This window comes from Ammospiza caudacuta, chromosome 6, assembly GCF_027887145.1.
Source record: "Ammospiza caudacuta isolate bAmmCau1 chromosome 6, bAmmCau1.pri, whole genome shotgun sequence".
Classification (NCBI taxonomy): domain Eukaryota; kingdom Metazoa; phylum Chordata; class Aves; order Passeriformes; family Passerellidae; genus Ammospiza; species Ammospiza caudacuta.
The window spans coordinates 33,404,152-33,430,405 of NC_080598.1; the positions used below are offsets into that span (position 1 = coordinate 33,404,152).

The 26,254-nt window shown below is 39.6% G+C and overlaps 1 protein-coding gene across 1 annotated transcript in view; it reads right to left on the reverse strand.

Moving 5' to 3' along the window:
- ZFYVE26 (zinc finger FYVE-type containing 26) overlaps positions 1-26,254 on the reverse strand; it is a 48,383-nt gene that overhangs the window by 21,499 nt on the left and 630 nt on the right. The window contains exons 2-24 of the mRNA XM_058807866.1: positions 25,160-25,238; positions 24,409-24,498; positions 21,981-22,533; positions 20,592-20,722; positions 19,615-19,779; positions 18,429-18,517; positions 17,993-18,153; positions 14,552-14,731; positions 13,297-13,950; positions 12,528-12,617; positions 11,778-11,846; positions 11,001-11,152; positions 9,476-9,674; positions 8,884-9,147; positions 8,582-8,701; positions 8,154-8,318; positions 7,003-7,230; positions 5,104-5,209; positions 3,618-4,354; positions 2,868-3,064; positions 1,906-2,010; positions 1,209-1,331; positions 538-714 (exon numbers count right to left, since the gene is read on the reverse strand). Coding sequence (XP_058663849.1) covers positions 538-714; positions 1,209-1,331; positions 1,906-2,010; positions 2,868-3,064; positions 3,618-4,354; positions 5,104-5,209; positions 7,003-7,230; positions 8,154-8,318; positions 8,582-8,701; positions 8,884-9,147; positions 9,476-9,674; positions 11,001-11,152; positions 11,778-11,846; positions 12,528-12,617; positions 13,297-13,950; positions 14,552-14,731; positions 17,993-18,153; positions 18,429-18,517; positions 19,615-19,779; positions 20,592-20,722; positions 21,981-22,533; positions 24,409-24,498; positions 25,160-25,238 — 4,834 coding nt within the window. The remainder of the gene's footprint in view (positions 1-537; positions 715-1,208; positions 1,332-1,905; positions 2,011-2,867; positions 3,065-3,617; positions 4,355-5,103; positions 5,210-7,002; positions 7,231-8,153; positions 8,319-8,581; positions 8,702-8,883; positions 9,148-9,475; positions 9,675-11,000; positions 11,153-11,777; positions 11,847-12,527; positions 12,618-13,296; positions 13,951-14,551; positions 14,732-17,992; positions 18,154-18,428; positions 18,518-19,614; positions 19,780-20,591; positions 20,723-21,980; positions 22,534-24,408; positions 24,499-25,159; positions 25,239-26,254) is intronic.

Here is a 26,254-nt window from a genome sequence, read left to right on the forward strand (position 1 = left end):
AGGTTATCTGCTGATTAATGCATCTATTCCCAGGCTGAGCACAGAACCTGTGTGACTTCTGTAAAGGCAGTGGCCATCCAGGAAGAGGAGAGATACTCTCCACCTCTGAAGGCACTTGGGAGAAACCACCATATGCGTGAGCATACGTAGGACACCTAGTGTTACTGATACAGACAGTAAGTTGAGGATACTTCCTTCTTCACTTGGGACAAAGGTAGCAACTTTTCTGATAAACTCCACAATTTTATTTTATTCCACCCTCTCCTCTTTCAGCCTGTGTGTAAATCCACTCTCCACAGCTCAAACCCAAGACTGCTTTGTTCATAGTATGGAATTGCAAAATGGAGAAAGGAAAGAGAAGCTTTAAGCCATCTCTAACTTTCCTTTGGATCATGAGACTCAGGATCTTAGACCTGGTGCAGTGAGAATGCTCTGGTAAAACCTACAGGCTTTTTATATTACGAATATAAAGCATGACAGAATTACTTATACAGTTCTTTATTGCTGTTAATCCCTCAAGGCAGGGGTTTTACTGACCTTGGATCCTATATAGAGTGCCTGGATTTCATTCCGGCGTGCCGCTGTCAGACTGGCATAGAAGTGAGCTGTGAGGTAATCAGCCAAGAAGTGAGATGCTGCCAAGTTCGGATGCTGGTCCAGGGACTGCTCACTGATGGCAAGGCAGACACCAGGGTCTTCAATTCTTTGTAAAAGCTACAAAACCAAACAAAACACAGTGACACTCTACAACATTCCTGGAAGGCAGGTTTCTGTCCACAACAGTTTATTACAGTGTTCCAGCAAACAAATCAATTCACTTTTTAAGTGACAGCTCCACCATTATTAAAACCAAAAATGTTCACACCACTAATTTGGGCACAGCTGACTGATTCATGCTATTAGTTTCACTTCTGATTCTTCTGCTTAAGCAGCACTGACATGCTTCATTATGATTTTTCAAATGAAAGGAGCCTTGTATTTCCATGAAAGTGACATTTATGCTATTAGGTCCAAGAACTAAATTGCCAAGCTGGATTTTTACTTAAGCATAACAGGGAGAGCTGGGATCCTAAAAGCTTATCTAAGCAAATAACATCTCTTGAGGGTGGAACCAAAAAGACCATGAAAACACACACAGTGAAAGAAGGCAAAACAGCTGTCAACTTACTTGATCTATGGATATGAGACTGAGAACACCTTGCTATTACCTGCAATGCCTTTTCCATGTCTCCCATCTCCAGTAAGTGGAGAAGGTGCTCACGGTGAAGGTTGATCAAGTCTTCTCTTGGGACAGGGTACAAGTGTTCCCATTCCTCACACAATTCATAATCCTAAAGAATTAAAAAAGAAGTAAAATCAAAAGGACAAACTCTACCCTTCCTGATACAGTTGCTTCTTCCAAAGTTCTGATCAAGAGATTCTGTAGCTTAGACTCCTCTCCCAGATAAAAATAATAATAATTACACTGACAAAGGAAGATGATAGCCAATTTAATCAGTCACAGTCTGCATTTAAAATACCTAAGCTAGTCTTTCTGAAAACAAGCTAGTTTTCAGAAAGACACTTAAAGCCAGCCAGATTTACAATATTAGCATTTCTCAAATAATCACATCTGTATTATGACCAAAGTTATGCTACTTTAAAATCTTCAAAATTGTAAAAGAAAAAGTTATATCTCAGAGTAAGAGTTTAAACTAAAACTTGAGAATTATTCATTACATGTAAATCTTGATATTAAACACAGATCTCTATTTGTTTCTGTAGCACAGAGCTGAGTAAAGGAATCCTTCCTCCCAATATAATCTCCACTGATCGTTGTTTTAAGATGCCATTTCAATGACTTTATTTACTTCAAGTTTAATGCATTCTAATTCAACGAAATTCACGATGATGATGATGTCTAACCTTTGCTTTCAGAATTATATTCATGACAGCCTGAGGATCATCAGAGCAGGCTTTTTTCAGATCCTGCCAGTCATTCCACAATGGTTCATTTTGCACATTCAAAATCTGAAAAAGTTAATATTGAGTAGCATGAATTATAGAATCTCGATTTATCTCAATCAATAGCCTAAGAAAACAGCTGAGCTCATCACATCAAGAGCTTTGACAAAAAAGTCAAAAAGGAGACCACATTTAGACCTTTTCAGGGATGATATAATGCCCTTGCACTCAAAAAAAAAAAATCTCCACAGTTTTCACAGATATGAGTCTACAAAGCACATTTATAAGGGAAGGTCTCTGAAAGATTAGATGGCAATAATTATGGATGTAAAAGTACACATTTACTGCAGACATTGCTGGCACTAACAGAGAGACAAGTGAGCTGTCAGTTAGCAGAACTCCCACCAGACAGAAATCAGCAGGGATGGCTCCTTATTTTGCTGTCTGGCTTTTCAATCTGTGCTGAACTCCAGGCCAGCCTGTCTGATTTCAGGGTTTCTGCACTACACTGCAGTTAGAAGAACTGACTGCAATACAAACTTGCCCCTTGGACCACTAGTCTTGTACACCATCCGCACTTCTCAAACTTGTAAAATGATTAACTGCCATGGAAAGCTTCCAGAGGCTCTAAAATTTGCATAGAATGGAAAATACTTTGCAAAACAATGAGATTCACAAAAATGTTTGTATCTAAACATGTTTGCAGACCAGAATGCTAACAGGCGAGTGAGAGAGTTGTGAAGGATGAAAGCTGAGTGTTAACTGGATATTATAGTACTTCACATGAACTGTTTTGGATAAAAGACTTGAAAAGCTCTCATGACCAAAAAAGAACCAAGGGTAAAAGCTTCTCAGTGGGCAACCAATATTTGCTTCCTGCTGCCTATTTCATCTCACTGGTTGCTTGAAGAATGACCTTATACCTTTTGATAAACCTGAAGTTCTTTCTTCCTGCTCTGCAGATTGGCTTTTAGTTCATGAGGTATGCCCAGGTCAGAAATGCAGTAAGCTAGAATTTCCAAACAGGCATCAAGGGGCCACTTGTCCAGGCAGCGCAGGGCCAGGCTACTTCTCAACACTGCATTTTTTACAGGGAACAAGTATTGCCAACCATCCTTATCTGTGGAGGAAACAAAACACCAATTTGAAATTCAGTTTCTATAATTCAGAAAATAAAAAAAAAATCCTTATCCTTGCTGGATCACATCAACAAAAGAAACACTGACAGGGCTGAAAAATCATTGCAAGAGTTATCCCAAGCATCAAATTTTTGGGAAATGTCCAAAGTTAGCACGAGGTACTTACTATTCAGTCTCCAAAAGGCACCTTTCACAGATCACATCATCCATGCATAACAATGACACTGCTGTAAGAGATGCTCCATTAACAATACAATGATTACTGTGTCCTGATGTATTCAGCTCTTCACATAAAAATTACAAAACAGATGCATTCCAGTTCTCTTGTACTAAATTGGTCATGATTTGCACATTTGTGAAACAGAAACTACACCATCAGAGGAAGCAATTTCAGGATGAAGAAAGGAAAATTATCTATTTCCATCTCTGGATTTGCCCAAGGACCACTACTTTAGTTTCTGCGTTTTGATCCAGGCTGCATTCTTTGTTAAAAAAAAAGGATTGAGGAAAAAAGCCTGACTTAATCCTTCTTACCTTCAGCAGCTGCACAACTCAGCACAGCATCCTTCACACTGACCACTTCCTCCACATCATGACAGTACAAATTCAAGACCTTCAGAGCTCTGTCCCAGTCCTTGGCCGCAAGAGCTTGTTCAAAGACTCCTGTTAACACTTTAACAGCTGTGGTGGAATGTAACCCCAGGAGCACCAGAGACATGTATGCCTTGCCAGAGAAGACAGCAGCCAAACTGTTACCTTCCTCTTGATTGCAAAGTGGCTCAAACATAGCAAGAAGAAATCGTTCCAATATTGGGAACTCCTTCAACAATGCCTCACACTCCCTGGAAATCTGCTCCAAGCCTAAGGGCACTTCCCGTTTGCCCCGAAATTCCATCCACGACAAACTTGATTTGTGAACTTTCTGTATATTAGATGCACTTAGACATGCCACTGTAGCCATCAGCTTCGACTGAGACTTCAGGAAGTCCAGGGAGGAGGCAGTCAGTGTGTGCTGGCTCAACTCATTCAGAGAGGATGAGGCCTGAGTGGAGATATCCTCAGAGGTCACTGCAGAATTGTGAATAGGTATTTCAACATCTGGCAGGCAGTGGCAGGCACACTGCTGTGTCAAGTTGCTGATGTTGGTCAGAAGAGACTTTGCCTGGCTGTTTTGCCTTGCACTACACAAGGACAGTGGCTCACAACAAGAGTTAACAATGACTTGCTGCACATTCAGGTTCAACCCTTCTTTAGCCAACAGAGAAGAAAGTCTGTAGGATTGAAAACAGAACCAGATTACCCAGCACATATAAAAGGTACTTTATAATTAGGTATTTTCATAAATCTTCTAAATGCTTTAAGAACACAAGCCCCCTAATATTCTTCACAGGTACATACACAAGAAGATTACATATACTACTTTAACTCTGAGCTTAGGCTGTCATTCCTTTATAGAAAAGGAACTTACTCCTCAAACATTGACTTTTAGCTAACTGCAAGCTACTAAAATAGTTCACCATTAGCACTCATCTTTTTAAAAGCTACCTCATCTTTTAAAAAACCTACCTCATCAAATCAGACAGTTTCCATGCCAACCTAATTTAGTAGTTGCAGTGGAAGGAGCTACATTATCCAGTTTACCTGCAAGGGCAAGACAATGCCCAGTATTCTTACCAAAACCTACTAGCCTACTTTATTGTATTACATTGACAAGCTACAAGTGCACTCCTCTGAACTGTCACACAGTTAAAAAATCAACATAATTCCACTCTCACTTCATAACAGATAGTAATTGTTAAAAATATGGAGCCACTGTTCTCCCAATCAAAAATCTTCTTGCTGGAGAAGGCACTGACTAAGCTCCTCCCTGCACACCAATCCTTGCAGCATCAAGTGATCAGCTGGTGGCACACAGCTGCACCACCTGTGGTAAGTAGCCAAAGAACCTAATAATGGCTGACGTAAAAGTCACCAATACCAAAATAACCTACTGGAGTATATAATCTGAAAAAGCACTGACCTGTCAGGATGAACTTGTCTCTCAAAAACAAGCTGGGAAAGCAGCTGAGTTGGACTCTGCTGTAACAGTATAAATGGGTTTCCCACTTTCACTTCTGCAGATACATCTTAGGGAAAAAAACACCAGAATATTTATTATAATACAAACACATTAGCTGAATACACTAACCAATTTTTATTTTAGGAATATAAATTTTAAGGCCCTGAGTCTAAATCTCTTTGACTAAATTCACAGAGTTCTAAATTCACATTAGAATAGTAAAATCCAGAGTAAATTGCAAGGCATTTGTGATTATAATATGCCTCTCAATTTTGGCAATATTATGTCGGACATATAACCAAAACAGGTAGAGATTCTTCATCCTTTATGCAAGATCTACGTTCAAACAGTTTAGCAACTCTACTTCAAAAACTTTCAACAAAATATGTACTTGTAGTGAGAAGTAGAAAACATGCAGAATTATTTCCTGATGAGTCTCTGGATGTAGACTGGTGAGTCCATGCTCATTCAAGTCAGTCAGCAAGGGCAGAGGGAACTCACAGGTGTACAGGTACTTTTACAAAGGAGTGAAACCCTGGCCACTACTGCTGGAAAGCATTTGTGTCCACTACTGAGTTACATCAAGTAACTTTGGACACATTTTCCTAAGTTCACCTTTTCCTTTCATCTTCTAACACAACAACATTTCCCCCAAACTCACCCAGCCCTTGAGTATTTTTGTGCAATTTTTGGCTTTGGCAGTTACCCAGTGAGGACTAAATCATGTCCATACAGAAGCTACAGCTGGCATGGCAGTGACCTGAGCTGAACCAGCATGTCTGCAAACAGACCTCTGCTCTTTTTTTTTATCCTCTTGAAAAGGTACTCCCTGAAATCAGTACTGTGGGATTTTACATAACTGCAGCTCAAATAGTGTCAACTTGAAAACATGGATAAGTGTCGCGGACATCTTTTCATGGAAAATCCTTTCTTTAGGAGTTTTCCTCCTGAGAAGCTGAGAGGCCTCAGGAACAAAATGTAAACAATGGTTATCTGCTGCTGTGGAATGCAACAGGTAGAGCTTTGATTGGCCCATCTTGGATGTTTATAATTAATGGCCAAACACAGCCCAGCTAGCTCGGAGAGAGAGTCCGAGACAGCTGCCTTTGTTATCATTCTTTTCTTTTCTATTCTTAGCCTAGACTTCTGATAAAACTTTTTCTTCTATTCTTTTAGCATAGTTTTCATGTAATACATATAATAAAATAATAAATTAAGCCTTCTGAACATAGAGTCAGATCTCTGTCTCTTCCCTCAACATAAGACCCCTGTGAACACTGTCACAGATAAGCAGCTTTACTCTGAGCACAGTGAATTGTTCTGCTGTTCTGACAGCTTTATGTGCTGATGGTACATTCCCTTTCATGGACCATCACCTGCTGATTCTATAAAAAAATTCTGCCTGGTTACCTCTGCATGGTCTTCTACACACTCTTTTCTTACCCTTGTGGAGCAGCAGAATGCCTGCTGCCTCTAAGGGAGCTTTAAGTTATACAGCATGCTGATCTACTGGATGTAAAAATCAATCTCGCCTTACAGGGGCAGTGCTAAGAACTTTTGGATTTCAAGGGCTGCTTGTTTTGTCTTTACTCTAAGTGGAGTGCAGAGTCTGGGTCAGTAGTTAGCATTTCTGTTCTCATTTTCCCACTGACATCAACTATTTCCATGTGAGCTGTGGGTGGCATAGGTGTTATGAAATAAAAGGAAAAAATAAGTAATAAAAAGTTGAAATCAAAAGCACACGTAGCAGGTACATTTGGCAAGGAACCGTTTTTGTACAATTACTTTCCAGAATTTGGCCAGCCTACACAGTGTGAGTATCTCCACCTAGGCTCAGACTTCCCAGCAGAAAGCCCTTACCTAGCTCTGCATTCAAGCTCCGTAACACCACAGCAGCCAGAGTAGTGACGTAGTCAAGGAAGGCCTTCACAAAGTTTGTCTGTGTGTTGCTCTCTCGCACGCTTTGGCTGTGCTGGTCAAGAGTTCTCAGCAGGAGCTGTATTTGGTTCCAAACCAGGTGCTTCTCCAGCTCCACGGGTTTGAGAGAGCCCTGCTCCACCAAGGTGCCAAGCAGGCTCCCTTTAGAGTCTGGTTTAAGAAAACAGACAAGATTCAATGATGAAATGTCAAGAAGAAAGGAGGCAGGGGGGTGGGGGAGAAAGAGAGAGAAATGCTTTAGCTTTATTTCCTCTCCACAATTATTGATCTCAGTATAAGCATTATAATTTAATAAATTCCCTTGCTCCCTGAAAGCAAGGGACATTTTTACTGTGAGCATTATAATTCAATTGAAAACAAGAGACATTTTCACAGCAGAATAAAACTATAGTACATCTAAATTGATAACCACGGCTCTGAGAAATTAGAACTATATTAAGGCAGACCTAAAATATATCTAGTTCGTGCCATTAACATTAATTCTAAAACACAGGTGCTGACCAATCCTTGAGCTCCATAACATTTAACTCTTAGAGCTCTCCTAAATTTTTGCTCATTAAATATTTTAAGAACACCAAAAAGCCATTTAGAAATTTGGTGACTAGAAGAGAAACACCAGTACTATATAATGAAGAGAGCTGTAAGAAAAAGCAGCTGTGGAAAAGATGTTTTATGACAGTCCTATGAAAATTGCAAGGTATTGTGATATTACAAAGGTTTTGAAGGTTTATCTCCATTTTGTTACTTAAAAAGAAAAAAAAGATAAAAAAGCAAGAGTAAGAATACACCAAATTATCTATAAGGCGCTGCTTTAAAATATACTTAAAGAATTCCTTGCTAGGACTGCAAAGAAATAGAACAAATAATGACTCTGACAAATCCAGAATTTTAGCTGTGAAAACAAATATAGGAATTACAGCTAAATTTTACCCTTTGCACTTCTGATTTTTAAAATATATATTTGTGCATATGTCAAAGAGCATTACTACTGGGTTTATAGCTGCCTGGAAAGGCCAAAGCAAAAATTTAGACCCATACATCAATCAGTCTTTATGTTCACAAAAATAACTCACCCACAGAACGTTCAACACATGTCAGTGCTTTTAGGATATGATCCAAGTTTTGTGATAAAACAATTTCATTAGTAATACTTTCTTCAGTCAAGGCTGGGTAGCACGCTTGCAGAAGGTCTACAATACTGCATCGAAAATGACTCCCTATTTTCTCATCAGACACCTCTACAAAGAGGGAGAAAAAAACAACAACTGTAACAAAGACACACGTATTCTTTTGCATAGAAGGCCCACAAAACCAGAAGTGCATGATGATATAAAAAACCAGACCATTTCAGATTATACAGAACTGAGCTCAGGTCACATCCCCCTTGCCTTTTCTGTTATAAATACTAAACCAAAACATGAAGAGTTCAAATTTACACTGCAACAGAAGAATTTGATTTAAGCACATTTCAACAGAAAGCCTTATCAGCAAAGCACACTACCTGGTCTGGATTGACCTTGTGATGTGCAGGAATAGTTGAGAATTTTACTTATTTGCTGGAGAACTGCTGGAAAACCCTTGACACCTTCAGAGTGCAGTAGAACAAAGTCAGGTCGGTGGCCTGGAACAGTCATCGTGCAAAGGGAGACAAAATCAAAGTTAGGAGTGGAAAAAAGAGATGCTAACATGGAAGTACAAAATGAGATTTAATTAAGGCTTGGGTGTTAGCACAAACAACACAGCACAGAGAGGCATTTTCTGTTCCCAGGCCCATGCTGATAAACAAAAAAATCAAAAGCCTACCCCGAGTTTCAAGGCTGTTGTAGAGCCTCCTTTCTGCTGTCTCCAGAAGCTGTTTGCATGTCTTCCAGAGACGGCACTGAGTACAAGCTAGGTCAAATGCTGCCATTGCTGAAGGACTGAGGTCCTCAAGGACTTCTCGCAGAGGATCAGTATGCTCCAGCTGGATGTTTCTGATCCAGAAGTTTTCTTGAAGAGCAGGAGCAAGACTTCCAGAAGTTGCAAGCAATTTATCAGTAACATCCGAGATGGAATAAAATACCATACCTACACGTGTCATCAAAAACACACAAACACTGGTTAACAGCATAATTAGATCAGATCCTGTAATGGGTTAACTATTTTTTAATCCTTATAGAAAATAATTCCATATGTGGCCTGCTTCATGGACCGATCAATTACTGTAGAATGGATGCAGCTAATCGAGCATCAACAGCAAATTTTCAGCATTTATAGTCTCTTTCTAACTGAGAGAACCACCACTTACCCTTCTGAACAAACACTACACTCATTTTGACATTGTCTGAGTTGCTTTTTTCTTCTTTTTTTACTTCTCCCCAACCCTTTGTGAGAACTCAAAAAGCCCAGTCCTTACCAGCTGCTGCTGCATTCCCAATAGCTTGCAGTGTTGAACGGCCACTGCCAGATTTCCTGATGCCTCCAGTGCCATCCGATGCTTGATTCTCAATATTGTGCTCCACTCTCGCCATTTCTCGTACAGCCTCTTGGTAACGCTCCATGAAAACCAACTCACCATAGCAAGGGGAAGTCTCCAGATTAAACATCAAAGCCACCTTTCAAAAGTAGCAATAGATGTAATTAAATAGATGTACAACAACAGATGTAATCAAATGAAGTTTTCAAAGGTCAAGGAGCTTTGGGGGGGAGTGGGGAGCTTTAGAGGAGACAAAGGAATAAAACAGATACTTTAACTGAAAAACATCTCCACAGACACAACAGGCTGAAATGGTGCAGTTTTCTCCTAAAGAGTTTTAAGTGCCTGGAAAAAAAGACCCTCAGAGATGTTTTTCAATTATTATTATAAAGCTTACCTATTATTTGTTGCAGGATTAGGGCTGAATTAATTTTCCTAACCCACACCTTTCAGAATGACTCTCCACAATTTCAATACACTATGTAATGAGAGATATCTATCAAGTTTGCCTCCAAAACAGACTATTTCAAATAAATTCTTATTCAGCAAGGAATACCTTCTCAAAATTTAAACACAAAGTAGCTAGGCAGAGCTGTGCATGAAACCAACAACCAAACTCAACCAACCAACTAAGAAACCAACAACAGAATACAAACCAAGCTTGAATGCTTTATCACTGGTGATACTGAAAATCAAAGCAACAAAGCAAAACAAAATGCTCCTTTGGCCCTGTAAGTAGGGAGAAGATGAAGTGACATGCCTGGAGTAAAACAGAACTAATTGGCTGAGTAGTAACCTGATGTTAATGCAATGGTTAAGTGACATGAACTGTTCCAGTATGGCTACCCAAAACTCAGCCAGGTCACAATTTTGACAGAAGATTCACTCATTGATGCACCTCAAGGTATTTTTTCAGAGCATCAGCTCAAAAGCCACACAGAGAAAGGTATGCACAGCTGTGAGTGAGCAAAGAATCACAAATATGCGGACTGTCAATTTGCAAGTCTTTCTGCCTGTTTTCAATACTACAAATTTAGTCTCAAAACATACCTCCCTCAAATGAAAATAATCACTGCTCTGGGTAAGGAACACCTTTGCATGTTTCTACCAGGGTTACAAGTGGAAGAGTGCCATGGTTTTGAAAAACGGATTAAATAAAGCAGTTCAAATAAAGCTGAGTCCTTATGAGACTTCACATGATCTCTCTATTCTTCAGTCAGTTGAAACACTATGCTTGACTAGCTCTCATCAAACATTTGCATGCTTTGAGAACCCAGGTGTAGAGAAAACATTTTCACATAACAAGGCAGAAAAACCCTGCAATGGGATGTTGGTTTGGAATATCTTTGTTCCTTCCACTTGCTTCTACTTCTGAAGTGTTTCTTTCACTTGGAAGCCCTATGTTTGCTAAACGCAGAAGAAGCAGCAATTTAATTCAAAAATTGAAATACATGCACCTATTTACCTGGTGGGCTTCCACAAAGTTCCCTCTCAAAACACAAGAAACTAACAGTGATTCTGGTGGGGAAAGCATCATAGGAATGAGAGAGTTCTGCTGACGTGGTCTTGCCCTGCTTTCCAAATCGCTCAAGCCAGACACACTACTGGTACTTCCCTCTGCAAGACAGAATTCATTAGTATACTATTAGGGAAAACACATTTCACCAAGTAACAGCCACCTAGCAGATAACAGCATTTCACATATTTAACACAAAAATATAGGACCAGAGTTGCAAGCAAGTTTTAGGGTAAAGAAGTCAACATAAACATCCTGTTAAAAATTCTCCTAACATTTCACTATTTGGTCAGAATTTGCAGTTTGGATCTCATCCCTGTGTAACACTTTTCAGGAGCTATATAATGCGCACACAGGCACTGGTTCAGCATGGACAAAGGGAGAAGTCTAAAGCATCTGACCTATTAGATCGTTCCAGCATGCCTAAGCTGTCTTAGCTTACATGACTATCAGTTCATTAGCTTTTTTTATGGTTTGCAGACCACTATATTGCTTGCATACTGTTTCCTGCAAGCCAAAGATACCAAGAAAAATCTAATTCTCTTATTCCAGACAAAGATACACGTTACTCTGACTACCAAAGGGTGATCCAAAAATAGGACCTCCGAGAAGCGAAAAGACAGAATTCTGTCCTGCACACAGCAGTAATTCACATTAACTACTCAAGCAAATTCTTCATCATGCACACTGAAAAGACAAAGAAATACTACTTTTGTGACTTGTTACCTGAGGTACTGGTGCTTAGCTCGCTACTTGTGCTTTCTAATGATGGACTGGATGCTCCCTCTTTCCCATCTAAAATGGAAAAAATCAAAATCAGCACATTAAATGCACTTTTATTAAAACTTACTGCCAATAACAGATTAAGCAACCTCAAGAGATCTTCAAGAGTATCTTGTAAATGAGCCACCACTGACATCTATGATAAAGGCAAAAACTGCTGATTTGAAGAAAATGCTAGGCTTAGAGACTATGCGGGGTGGCCCATCAGTGACTCATGTCAGACACTTTCATATTTTGGAAAATGCCACTCCAATACCAGACATGCTTTTCAAAGGCTAAATAGAAAAAAGGTGAGGAACACAGCTTTCTCCTAAGGTTGCCAATGTATGCCACAGACTCCTGTTAATTCACATCCTAGATAATACCACAACAGGAATGAAAATATACTGAACAGTCATGGACATAGGGGAGAAAGGGAAAAATTAGTACTGTAGATGAAGTTCTCCCCTGCCCCAAATCAGACTTGATTGAAAGAATTTATTCTTCTTGGAAGGAAGTTATTTGTGCAGATGAGCTTTAGAAAACAATCCAAGCGGAACTGGACTGACACTTCAAACCACTAAGAAAACAACTAAAGGAAATAAATCTAGTTCTCTACTCCTAGGCCATTAAATGCAATTGCATTCAGCCATGAGCACAGGAAAATTATGCACATTTCAGAAGTGCCTTCTCCAAGACACTTTTTCAACCCACCTGTCTTGTACCTCCGATATCTACTTTGTTTCTTCAAGCTGGAGCACCTGATTAAAGAGCAATATCTCCTGGATGCTGCAAGCTGATGTTCTGTGAAATATTTAAACAAAAACATTACCAAATAGCTTCATAGAGGGAGACTTGACAAACAGTTGAACACAAGTTTGGAAACTTGCAACATTTAAGGTCCAGACTGCAAAGTCTTTCTTGGGACATGGAGCTTACATAGTCTGACATACACAATAAGCTACACGTGATACAAGACCAAACCTCATAGCAGCAAGGGCAGCAAGTTATGGGCTATGGAGAAGGGTGAGAAACAGGTTCCTGAATGTGCTGTTCAAGCTACTTCAACAATCATCCAGAATAATACAACCTCCTCTGACACATTTTCCTAACATGTTTCCAGACTAGGCTAAATCAACACTGTCCATGAACAAGCTGAGACTATTTGGCTTGCACTGGATCCAACATCACCACGTCCCTTCATATCATTGCAGTGTGATTTGTGACAAAGGGGTGGGACAAAGGCAAACAGAAGCAGTGCATCCACAAAGGGGAGGGAAATGAGAAAATGACCCAAACTTTCTGATTAGAATAGAGATCACTTCTGTTGGAAAATGGTGCAAGCACCAGGTGTCTCCAGGTAGGTCACTCTCTCAGTATCTGCCAAAATGTGCTCCCTCAGTGAGATGCTCACGGAATTTAGCCTTGAAATCACTGTCTGGATAGCTGTAACATATCAGAAAGTGCCAAATACAAAGCCTACCTGCATTTCTGTTACTCATCACCACCTTGTATCGCCAGTGAGCTTCAGAAAGGTATTTGGAAAACTGTAACACGCGACTTCCAAAGGCATCTCTGCTTGCAGAAAGATTCAAGCACTCAACAAGCTCCAGCTCTTCACGAAGCACATTACTGGAGTCCCACGGGAGAGAACTCTGGATTTCTTCCAAGTGGTTGAGAAGCAATGTGAGGAAGGCCTCCATGGCCACATCATCCACTAAAAATCCAGTAACACCACTGGTGAAGTGTTTCAGATCCAGGCAGCTTGGCTTAGAGGTTTCACAGCTTTTGCCATCTAACACAGAGTCACAAAGATCTCGGGTATCTGTGTGAAGTGTTTGTGCAGCCAGCAGAGAATTCTCTGATTTTTTTTCAGCCTCTGTTAGGTGTTGGGGACTTTGTGTTGTGGAGGACTGCCGACTGTCACTGCCTTCTACGCTCAGAGTAGCGCACTTTTTGTCAAGGTCTTCATCCTCTGCATAGTCCTCAGGTAGAGGAGTGTCAGTATAGAGGTCATTATAGGAAATGAAAAGCAAGGAGAAAATATTCTCCAAAACCTCCAGGCGCAGAGGAATGGGAACACTCCTTAAGAACTGCTGACACTTTGCAATGTACTGAGGAATTACTGAAGAGTAATCTGTACAATTAAAAACAAAAATAAAGAACATTTATTCTACATGTTTCAGGGATTCCTTGCTCCAACTTGTGCCTTTTAAGAAAATCCCAGAAGGGGAATTAATGCAGTGGCTCAGACCCAGTCATTCCTCCAAAAACCAAGTAAATACATGTCCAACATTTTACATTTAGAAAGGTAGTGTATGCCTCCTCCCCCTAAGCAATGCCCATTACGGCTCTGTTCAACAATGTGCAAATTCAGATTCCACCAATTCTAGCCATTAAATCAGTTTCAGCTCTGGGAAATCATAAACTCTTCTAAATTATCTGTCACTACAATCCTATATCTAGTATCACTTCCTTTTAGCACTATATTTTTTGTACAATTGCCTTAAATGTTTTTAAACAAGGCTGGTAGCTTATTAATATCTATTATTACTAAAGAAATAGAAATATCTCAAAGAAATACCATTATACTTGCTTGAAAAGCATCCATAGCCCACTGAATAAAATACCATATGTACACAAGGTGCAACATTATCCTCATACTAAGTGATAATTCAGAGCCTAGCAACTGCATGGAGAAGCACACATTACTGAACCTGAGAAAGGAGGCCAATCACCTGCTGGTTCTCCAGAAGTTGCATCCTCAGGGACATCACCAAGAAGGCTGTGTACACAATCCTTGCACCTGGCATGCCTGTGTGAATTCACACAGAGAGCATAGATTGCATACTTCATGGCACAGAACGCTCTGAAGAGGGCCAGGTTGCGCTGCTGACTCAGGGTGTTAGGGAGCGTGGCTGCCGTGGAGTGAAATCAGGGTGGTGAGGGGGTAGGAGGTAAACAAGAAAACAAGTTAATTTTCTCCTGAAGTTCCTGCACAGCAATAGTTAACCAGTCTTTCTTCCCCAGTGCTGTTTTTGTCTCAGCTTTGATCTATCTCACCGTTACTTTTGGGAAAAAAGCCCAAACAACACAACCCACAACAGATGGGCACAGAAAAGTCAGGTCTGGATCCCCTTCTAAAAATGAAATTTTCTGTGAACTTGTGTAGCAGGACCTGACTATAGCATAGAATGACCAAAATCCCTCACAATGACTCTCATTAGCAGTGTGTGGTTAAGCTGTACTGCTGCATTTACAACAGAGGGGCAAATCCTGCTTCATTTCAGCATCTTAGAATTCCGTGTTATAGTACACAGTAGATGAGTAGGCAAACAATGTAGACAGGCTATGACTGTAGTAAGAATAGATTCTTACTTCTTCAGATTTATACTAATAAATAGATATTATGGTTGATTCACAGTGGCTGACACAATAGATCAAACACAATCTGCAACTGACTAAAGAAGAAGTCAATCCCACAGTTTCCTTCACACATTTATGATAAATGCAAACTAGAGCAGTACTGCAGACACTTCTCTTCCCCTTTGGGTTTTTTCTGAGGAAAGGTACCACGTGCCAAGACATGATCCCTTCCGAGTACAAGAGAACAGGACAGCTTCAAATTGTACAAATCACATCATCATCCCCTTCACCCAGGAACACAATATAGTGTCATATACTCTGTTATGCTGACAGTAGATGAATTATTCATCTATTGTAAAAAGGTTAAAAGAACCCCACAACAAAGAAAGAAAAAAAAGCCCTGACAACTACACATAGTGTTAAATTAGTGCTTGGAATCCACTGTCCTGTATTCTCATACAAGTAATGAATTGTGTCTCTACCTGCTGTCAAGCAGGAAAAGCATTTGTCAAGTTATCTTTTTTTAACAAAGCATAGGTGCAAAGCACGATGTACTGACAATGTCCACATCCAAATTCTGTAACTGAACAGAACTACCTAACCTAAAAACTATTTCAGCACTGTCCTCCACAAAGTTTGAGCACAATTGCAAAGAAAAGCACTAGTCTGAACTTTTCTGAACTACAGAACAGCCAAAGCAAAAGGACTGAGAGCACAAACAGCTGGAAACAGTTATTCCCTATCACTGCCATTCTAAACAGTGACAGTGATGGAAAATGAAATGTACAGAGCAGATGGAACTGAGGAGACATCCACATCTGAATCCTCTGAAGAACCCACATGGCCACTGAAATTCTACTGTTGCCCAGAAGCTCTACACTAATATGTAAATACCCAAATACCTCCCAATACCACTGCCTTAAGAGGACTTCAGGCAGGTAAAGCTAGAGATTTGATAAATACAATACTCTGGAAAAGAGAAATAGTTAGCTGAAGATACTGTAACAGATACTGGTAATAAAAAGTAAGTTTAATACACTTTTGCCTCACATGTGAAAAACCCTGGATGCAGTGAGTTGAGTCTGTGTCAGTGTTTGTACCTAAACCAATCCTCCTCCTTTACTGAGACTTTCCTTAAACCAATACTGAAGAACAATCCTTTAACTAATAGCACTGGTTTTCCTATGCCAGAAATACTAACACCTTCTTTTTGAATACTGTAACTCATGAGGAAATTGCTGTTCACCATGACTGATCAAAACCAATGTTTTGCATAGCCTGAACTCAACTGCTTGCCACTACCGTGGTTTCACTACTGCAGCTGACAGATACATACTAAAAAGAAGGGGGAGAGGGGGAAGCATGTGGGGTGATGGGAGGAAAAGGCCTGTTAACATCATTATATCTGACAAAACCAAAGTTTATGACTCCTCTCTTCCTTTTACACCTCAAAATAGAATTTTAAAGGAGATTCTATTAAGCTGTGTTTTTATAGAATGATCTGAATTCTGCAATAATTGCTGGATTGAAAAGAGAAGGAGGATTTGTCTTCCAATAATTATTTCTATAAATTATTGTGACATGAAAAAAAGAAGAGAAACTGCAGTTAGAGTTCTTTTGCTACAGTCATGCAGCTCCCAGAAGATATTATGGGACTGTCTCTTCCTGCTTTTGAAAGGCTTTAACAGAATTTAAGCAGAAAATAATTCAAATGTAAGAACTGTTTAAAAAAACCCACAACAGCAGCAACAACAAAACAATTGCAGAAAGCAGGACATTGAAAATAAAGATCTATATAGAGTTTCAATTCCTACATCTTTTAAGATTATTCAAGACAAGTGTCATGATAATTTTAACACCAAAACCTGTAGTAGTAGGAATAGAAATCAACATCACAACAACATGATATGGAAGGAGGGAAACCTGCTTCCCACTAGGTAATCTGGAAAAATCTGTGCAAGATCCATCACTGAGAGCTCTCCATGCAACACAGGTTGCAATTACACATGTCCAAATTCACAAACATAAAAGAAATATTTAGAAAACAAATTCTGCAGCTTCTTAGGTTCTAGTGCACGCAGGAAAATGGAGCTTAATAATCATTATTAAGAGGACCCATCAGAAAACAGCTTTAAAATTGCAGCAGCTGAACCTGGACACAGGATGCAATCAAAGGTGTGACCAAAGACAGTCACTTATAAGTGATCTGATGTGTTTAGCTGTTGCAGGTATTTTAGGCACCCGACTGGAACATGAGAGAAGTGAAGCAGGAGCAATGTACACACAGGCTGTAGCTAAGTCTCACTAATTTAAATACTAAATTTAAATTTGGTAACAATTAATACCAGAATTTTAAAAACCCACTTTTTATCTCTTTCAAAAATTAAGATGTTATAGTACAAGATATAGTCAATTTCATCTGGTTTTGCTCTTTGATTTTCAATTAAAGAGCAATGAAATACAAACTATACACCTCTTTTTCAAACTAAAGGTGTTACAAGTTACAATGAGCAGCAGGTATCATGAGCATGTGCCAAGTCTTGTTACCATCTTGAAAAAGCTCTTTCAGACATCTATCCTTGTGAGATCAAAGAGATCTCACAACTCCTTCTTGAAAGATAATTTACTCCCCAAAAGGTTTCTAAAATAGTTTCCACATGCTCTTCCACATGTTCTTCCACAAAACAGCTAGTAACTGGTGTCTTCCACAATTACAGAAGCAGATCAAGAGAACAAATCCTGGCAGAAGTCCTGAACATACATACTCAAAGAGATTGTGAGTTTTTTGTGTTCTCACAACCCTATACATTTACCCTGCATCTGCTGGTCTCTGGCAGGAACTTTTTGAAGAAGCTCAATAACATCATCTTCATTCAGTGCCAGAAGATTGGTGAGATGATGCAGAGAATACACTGCAGTGTGGCAATCCAGATTGTGCAAGTGTTGCAACAGAACCTTCCTTGGGACAGTAATACTACAAGAGAGAACAAAGAGATGACACAGATTTAAGTCTCAGCCATGTTTAAAGATGTAACTCCCACTCTAATTCTGATTGAACCAAACTACTGCAATTAAAAATAGAAACAAAGAGTATAACTGCAACCCATGAGATATTTCAGGAGCTTGTATATACAGTCACTATTACATGATTAGCCAAGAAAATAACACCTTCTCTATTTGCATGTGTAAGCTGACTTAACAGGTAGATTTGGCAGCATAGTTTGGAAAAAGTCCTTCTGATCATTTTACCTATTTTGCTGCATGCACCATTCAAGAACTTCCACGTGAGTCCACAGCCCATCACAAAAATCTTTCAATACTGAATCATTGCACAGATCCTAAATGGAAAGACAAAAAAACAGAATCTCATTACAACAAATCCCCCAGCCAGACAGCAGAATCATTTCTCACACGTTTGTTTGCAAGACTTTACCAAGTAATAAATTTCAAATACAGAAAACTGCCAGATTTATTAAAGCCAGCAAAGGAGGGCTATTCTGACAGAACATAAAAGTCAGTCAGCCTCCCCTTGACACATCTACAGATCATAGAAAGGTGGCTACACCCCTGCTCAAGAAAAGCTTATAAAACACAAATTAATGCTTCTTAGTAACAGTCTAAAGGTAATCTCTAGAACTAATCATGTACTTGAAAGATGCCATACTAGGTAGCAGATGGTTATTCTCCTTTCCCACTTGCTTTCCTACTACAGATGACTGCCTGCTAAGAGTTTAACTTTGCAGAAGCTACGGGATAGATTTTTGGTGTATTACCAAGAGAGTAACTCCCTTAAGGCAATACCAGCTTAGGTCTGCACTGTGACCCAGCAGTACAAGGCTCCTCACCTCCCCACCTCTGACAGCTAAGCCAGCCAGCCGGCATCATCTAAGTGCAACTACACCTTCAGAGCCCCATTTCTTTTGCACAGATGAAGACTGTTCCCAAACAAGATGGATCTTTCACTCACAGCTCTTGTCATTTATCATTTTGCTTTGAGAATGAGTATGGGGAATTTCCAAGCCACCCTGTTGCTAAACTTAGGCCTGAACTAGTCACTACCCAGGGATGACTCACTGACGGAAATTATATGAAAGAAAGATGCCCCAGCTCTTTTCAAAACTAATCAACAACCATTGCTGTCTTTTCTCTTTATGCTGCTCATGTTAACAGCAGAGGCTGTTTATGAGTTTATGCAAGAGAAACTTTCAGTCTCCTTTGCAGTCATGCTGTCTTCACAGCCAAGAAATCAGAAGAAAGGCAAGTGTCCCTACATAATGTTACCTGCGCACGACCGTAATATCTCAGCTTTTTCAATTCCATCTTGAGGAAGACTGACATTCTCACTGAAAACTCCCTGGTTTTACTTGTTTTTGCAAACAAATTGCATTACTTGGACTCAGACTGGGAGACTACCACTTGCTTTCTGCTGATTTACCTGAGTTTTGTGTAGAGTCCATAGCAATGCTTTTGCTGATTCCAAGCTCTGACAATGACTCCATCCTAACAACACCAGGAGGCGGCTAAGAGGGTTGAATTCTCTCCTCAACAAGCTCTTCAGGCTTGAGTAGTCTTCTCTTTTTAGTAAAGCTAATGCAGTCACCTAGAAAATAAAAGAAAGAAGTATTAATTTTTCCAAAATGTGGAGACCCATAATGCCTGGCAGACTATGTAAGGAAGTAGCCATTTCAGTATCAGCTTCACTAAAATAGTGAAGTTCTGCACCCAGAACTTCCCTAAACTTATATTGTCCAGGCCATCAGCATACTTATTAGTAAAGATGTCATGAGGAAAAAAACCACCATTTTTCAAATGCTTACTGCAGAACCAATTCACATTCCACTCTATACTATCTTGGCATTCCTTCTATTTATTACATTTCCGCCAAGGACATAATGTAAAAGACTTCTACAAGCACATTATGCAAAAGTTGAAACATGCTCAACCTTAAAACCTCACACTTTTAACAGTGACCACCTGCCTGTATTCTATTTCTTCTATCCATGTATCTACATAAAAACAATTAATTCATAGCAGACTGTTTGCACCACAAATTTTACCATGCAAACTGTTCTCAATGCCCCAAGTCTACCAGCATTAGAAAGCAACAAGTTCAAGGTCATGAGGTAAATCTTGCATCCAACAAAACTATAAGCAGAAAATGAGACTTAAACCCTGAAGATTTAATCTTCAACCTGCATGCAGATAAGCTTTTCCAAAAATCTCACCAGCAGTTTTATTGCACTGCTGGAAGTAGGGGAGTTATCACCATTACCTCCTTGCTCCTATCAGTCATCACCCCTGGCAAACATTATTTGAATACAAAATGCTTCTGTGCACCACTGAGGTATGTTCAACACAGGGACTGACTTTAGCCTCCATTGGGTTTCCCTGTTAATGATTTTATGGCTGTACCAGAATCTGTTCCAGAAAGTGCTTGCTGCTGCTCAAGCAGTAGAAATAGGCTGTCTTCCAAGAAGGAGCTTCTTTGGGATCTGAGAACAACCTCATCACAGTTTGCTCTGTATCCAGCTGCTCAGATGAACCTAAAAACATCACAACAATATTACCTTCCAGTAGAGAGGGGTACCTCTGAGAGAAGCATAATTGCTGTTATTTTAAACTGAGAAACACTCAGTATTTCCTCATTCACTAACCAGCTGTTACATGTTACTACTGGGTAACAGGAAGACCAAGCAAAGAAATTTGACAGAGGTCAGACAGAAAACCAGAAAAACTGTATTGACAATCATTAACATAGCAAAAGCCTGGTCAGCACACAGGTTGTTTGCACCAGCTCAGGTCACACTGACTTTCTTTAGCCAAGCACACCCTTATCTCTGAGTTGCATGAATTCTCACTTGTGCTTGGGACACTGCACTACTCCGCAGGGCTTTAGCAGACTTGTCCAGCACTGGAACTTCTCAAATCTGTGCAAAATGAGACCCAAACTACTCCCAATGAGAGTGAAGGTATGTGGATCTCCATTGCTCTTTCCCCACGAGGAAGCACTAACTCTAGTTACTATCAGAATTTCTAGAGTCTGCCACACCAGCCTGAGCTTCCCTTCAGCCATCCCTGAGTGAAAGGAGAAGTGAGGATAGAAACCCCGCTGACTTACACCACAGTGAACAGAGGTGAGCAAAAAAGGCAGGCATTCTAGCTTTTCCCTCCTTGCTACTTCACTGACAAGGCCATGGGCATCACTTGCCATTCAGCTTCAGCTGAGATCCTCAAAGAATCACAGAATATGCTGAGCTGGAAGGGACCCATCAGGATGATTGAGTTACAGCTAAATGCACCAGTCACAGGCAGCTAGACAGAGGCTGTGAAGCCATGGTTGGTACAAAACCAACAGCTGGGCTCTGGCAAGTGAGCAGGTATCAAAGTGCATCTTCCCTCCTGCTGGGGTATCACCCTTCTCCACAGCTCCTTCCAGTTTCATAAGTTTTCTTTTTCAATATTAAGGGGTTTGAACATTTTGGGATTACTGAAGTGACTGAACTGCTACTGGCCAGAAATGGAACATACTCCAACACAGATGACCCTGAGCTGGAGGTGAACAAATAAAAACTGTATATATATGGAGTATCAAACTTCAAGTTACAAGCAAGATTTTCATCAAGAGAAATGCTGAGCAGATTAAAATAGAACACAACAAGGTGTGGTAAAGGAAGTGATCACAAAACATAGCATAGACTGCAGAAATGTAGGGGAGAGAACCAGTCTTGACTACTTGTCTGTTTAATACCTTAACAGTTTTGGTAAACAGGAGATTAGTACAAAGCAAAAAGTGAAACAAACCTTTTTGTATTGATTTTGACAACAAAAACTTTTCTCTTGTTCTTTCTGTGACAACATTGCTATAGAGGCTTAGCAGGCCATGGCTCTGTTTCCTCAACATACAGTTTAGTAGCTTCTCTTCCCTCAGAGGGCTCCCCTCAGCCCAGCATACATCCAAGAGCTCCCTGAATAGGTGCTTTATTTCATCTGCTTGATGCTCCACCTCAAAAGTCACTATACTGAGAGCAGCATAAATGGTATCTACTAGTTCTCTTTGATCTAGCTCAGCTGAAAGTTCAGAGCTGCTCTGAAGCCTCTGCAGAGATTTCAAGGAGTCACAAAGGAACTCGACAAAGATGTTTTTCAGAGAGTGATACTGCTGGAGTGAGGAGCAGGGTGTGCTTTGCTCCCCCTGGAAGAACTCCAGCAGGGCTTTTGCCCTCTGGGGAGCCCGCAGCAAAAGCTTCCGGAGAGCTGAAACAACATCCAAACTGAATTTGTGAGAACAGTCATCTCTTCTTTTGCTCTCTGTGATGGGCTTGTTCTGTGTGCACTCAAATGCTTCAAACAGTTCCTGGTAGGAAAATAATAAAAGAGTAAGCCTTTTAGACTACAATAATATACGAAATTAATTATTTAAAAAAATAGAAGAAACTTGAAAGCAAGCAGATAAATCAATTTGGAAACACCATACTACTAAAGAAATCCACTAATAACAGTTCACTTTGTCCAATATCTTTCCTAGAAGAGTGGATATGCCTCAATATGTAACAAAATACAAAGAATCCTGTAAAACACAAGTACACTATAAAGACCACATACAAGCAAGGAACCACAGGAGTGCCTAGGAGATGGCTGAAGCACTGCCATACTCTACCTCTAAGCAATATCCTAGTGTAACTGTATCTTGATAGTTCTTTAAGAGCATAGTGATGTGTGGGGTTTTTTTCTCCTACTTTTCCAGATTTGTACCATCTATCTACCAACTACATCGTCCTCATCAATTTTTAAAATCTGATTAAAACTGACCAAAAGATTCAGAAGCAATCTCATAGACTTAAGCAACAATAATTTTTCTACCTATCAGAAGCAAACCTACAATTTCAGAACTGGCAAGGGGAAAACAAACAAACAAAAACACCCAATTAACCCACCCAATAAGAGTTGGGAAGGTGAGGGACAAGCCAGTTGAATAGCACTCAAGAAGTACTTTTGGCACTCCTAGAATTATGTGAGTGCTGTCCTTGCCTCAAAGAGACACCTCAGAGATTACATAGGGGAGAGCTGGATGGAGTGCACAAAGAAGGAGAACAGAAAACAAGACCACAATACCTTTTTTTTAATATTATTTGCTGGATCAAAATGTAACTCTACCTACCAACATGCCTCTGACAGAAATTGTGACAAAGATATGAGATTGTTGAATCTCATGTTTCTATGCAACACTGGTGGATAGTGCAGAAAATGGTGGAATCATTCATGACCTCAGAGGTGAGATGGCAACATGAACAGACTTCATTGTTCATTAACTAACTTCAAAGAGATTTATTTTAATCAACATTCAAGTATACTTCGCTTGGTTTCATCCTGTAATTGCTAATTCTGTATCCTTAGTGAAATACTGAACAACTTTTGCTAAGCTGAAATAGCCCCTGAATATAGTAAGTTCATTTTCCTCTTAAAATATAGACAAACCAAAAAAGAGTATCTTAAAGGAGTTACAATCTGTAGAACTAGAAGCAACACCTTATGACATTTCACACACCACATCAGATCCAAATCTGTTGTAACTAACATCGAATTAGGACAGTTCTACAGATAGCAACTTTGCTGATATTCTGCTCTATACTTGCTTTTGATATAAATCATCTTTGCACATTTCCACATACTTCTCAAATAAATCAGCCTGCATATTTCAATTAATAATAGAAAGTGGATCCTGGACCTCAGAACACATGTCATATCAATCCCTAGGCAACGTCAGCAGTAATAGCAGAGCATCCAAAAACTTCCAGAAGGGGGAAAAGGGGTGCATAGGGGATGAAAATTAAGATCCCCAAAGAAAGAAAAAGAAAATACACATACATTTAAAATGTGCTTACTGACTACAGTTTATTTGGGCTCTCAGTGGGTTGTAGGTTTATGATTATTACAGGTGTCTATGGACTGAAGGCTGTGGCAAGCAGCTGCAGTCAGGACTGATGTGTGTTAAAAAAGGCACGTAGAAAAACCTGTTCCTTGCCTGCCTGCAGCCTCCACTGTAGCCAGAGAAATCACTTGCAGGCACAGATTAACTTCACAAAGGAATCTGAATTACACTCTCTCTCAGTTGCCTAGAAGATTAATAACACATTAACATCTCAGGCAGTTAGCAGGAAACATTACCTTCGATCTGATGAAGCTGGGCATACTGCAGAACAAGAAGAAATAGGACACAGAAGCAGCTCACCTTTAGGACTTCCTCAGAGACATCTTTCTGTAGCTCTTCCAAGAACAACAAAAATTCAGTTTCTTTCCGAAGAGCAACTGGAACAGTTTTCTGAAACCATATAAGAACGGGAAATGTATTAGTCATAAAACTTCTATTTACATTAGCATATAAACATAATCATAACTATTTAATTAACACTTTGAGGCAGACTGAAATATCTCTCTGAAGTAATCTAGTCCTCAATTAAAGGCTATTCCAGTTAGGTTCTGCTCTCACACCAGTTGATTTTATTTATCCACACATTTGGGAACAGATCTCATCAAGAATCACAAAACCATCATATCCTCAGAATGGAAAGAAAAAATGCAAGTCCAAGTAGTGCCAAGGACAAATTACTTTTTTAAAAAAGTATGCACATTCCTCAGAATTGTCTGATGCTTCAGCCATTTAATCTTTACTGTAAGAGAGGTGCTGCACAAATGCAGAAGTTGATGCACTCCTGATTTTCATTTACATGAATGTGAAAAGCTAAAATGTTAACTTTGAATATCTTTTCAAAAAACTGCTAGTTTTTCTTCAGTGTGAATATTACAGTTCTTTCTTGATAAATCTGTTAAATGCAAAAGCAGTACATGTCTCCAGATACCTTAAGAACTTAATTCCATGAAACATGGGAAAGCCTACATTTAAATAAGCAACTAGGGAGTCATTCTGGACTTGGAAGTCAGAGCTATGAAGTGCATTTGGAATCATGAAGATGTTTCTGTACCTGATTCATGGCAAGCCATTTTTCCAGCACAAGAAGCCAAAGCCATGCAGCTCTCGATGGGCTAGAATTCTGTCCACATCTACAAAAGCAAGGGGCATACACAGGGGATTATACAAGGTTGTCTCCATATCCAAGATCCACAAAAACACCGTCAGAGATCATTTTGATTTTGTATCTCTTTGAGTGAGATAAAAACAAAGACAAGTAAGTAGCCAAAGAAAAAGGAAAACAATGCAGAGAAACCAGAATATTGGTGTTCTTGCACATCAACTCAGTGACTTCTGCTGTGCAAAAACCTGCTTTTAGATACACCAAATACTACTAGCATAGTTCCTCAAAACAAAGAATCTAGTTCTGGTCCAAAGTTCAGTCTGTACTGCTGTCTTTGAGCACTTCAGCAGATTTCGTTGAAATGTGACCACTTGCCAAACACTGCTATTTCCTGTTCTGTCTATTTCTACCAAAAAAATGAAGCCAAATTTTAGGCCACAGCACCCAAATGCAGCTCTATATCCAAATTAAAAATGAAGTAATTAAACTAATTAAACAAAGAGTCCTTCTAATTTCCATCAGCATTTCACATCCTCCAGTACTTCAACATTCCAAAGCCTACACAGTTGGGAACATATTCAATACTTTCAAAGGGACCAGGAAAAGGAAAAAGCACAGTATTGTTTCCTGTCCTTTAAAAATCTCAGCACTATTAACTAAAGCCTTTAAAAGTGATAGCCTAGCTATTAAAGATCAAAAGATTGAAAATTCCTATGTCTCAGTGGTTGTTGGCAATATTCATCTAACCACGAGCACACCTTCCTCCAGACTCCTTCAGCTGCTGTCAGTGCAAATTGTCTCTCAGAACCCTTACTGAAATATTATACAAACTTTAATGTGAAGAAATATGATCATCTGATTAGACAGGGGGATTACCAGTGTTCCCTGAATCGATAAAAAGTCACACTTCATATACACCTAACTGAAAAAATAAAAAGTAAGAGATAAAAAGTAACTGGGATTGAGTAAAATGGATGCCATTCCAAAATACAGTGTGAGAGAAACAAGAAATCAACAGCATAATTTGAACTTCTGGGAATTGCA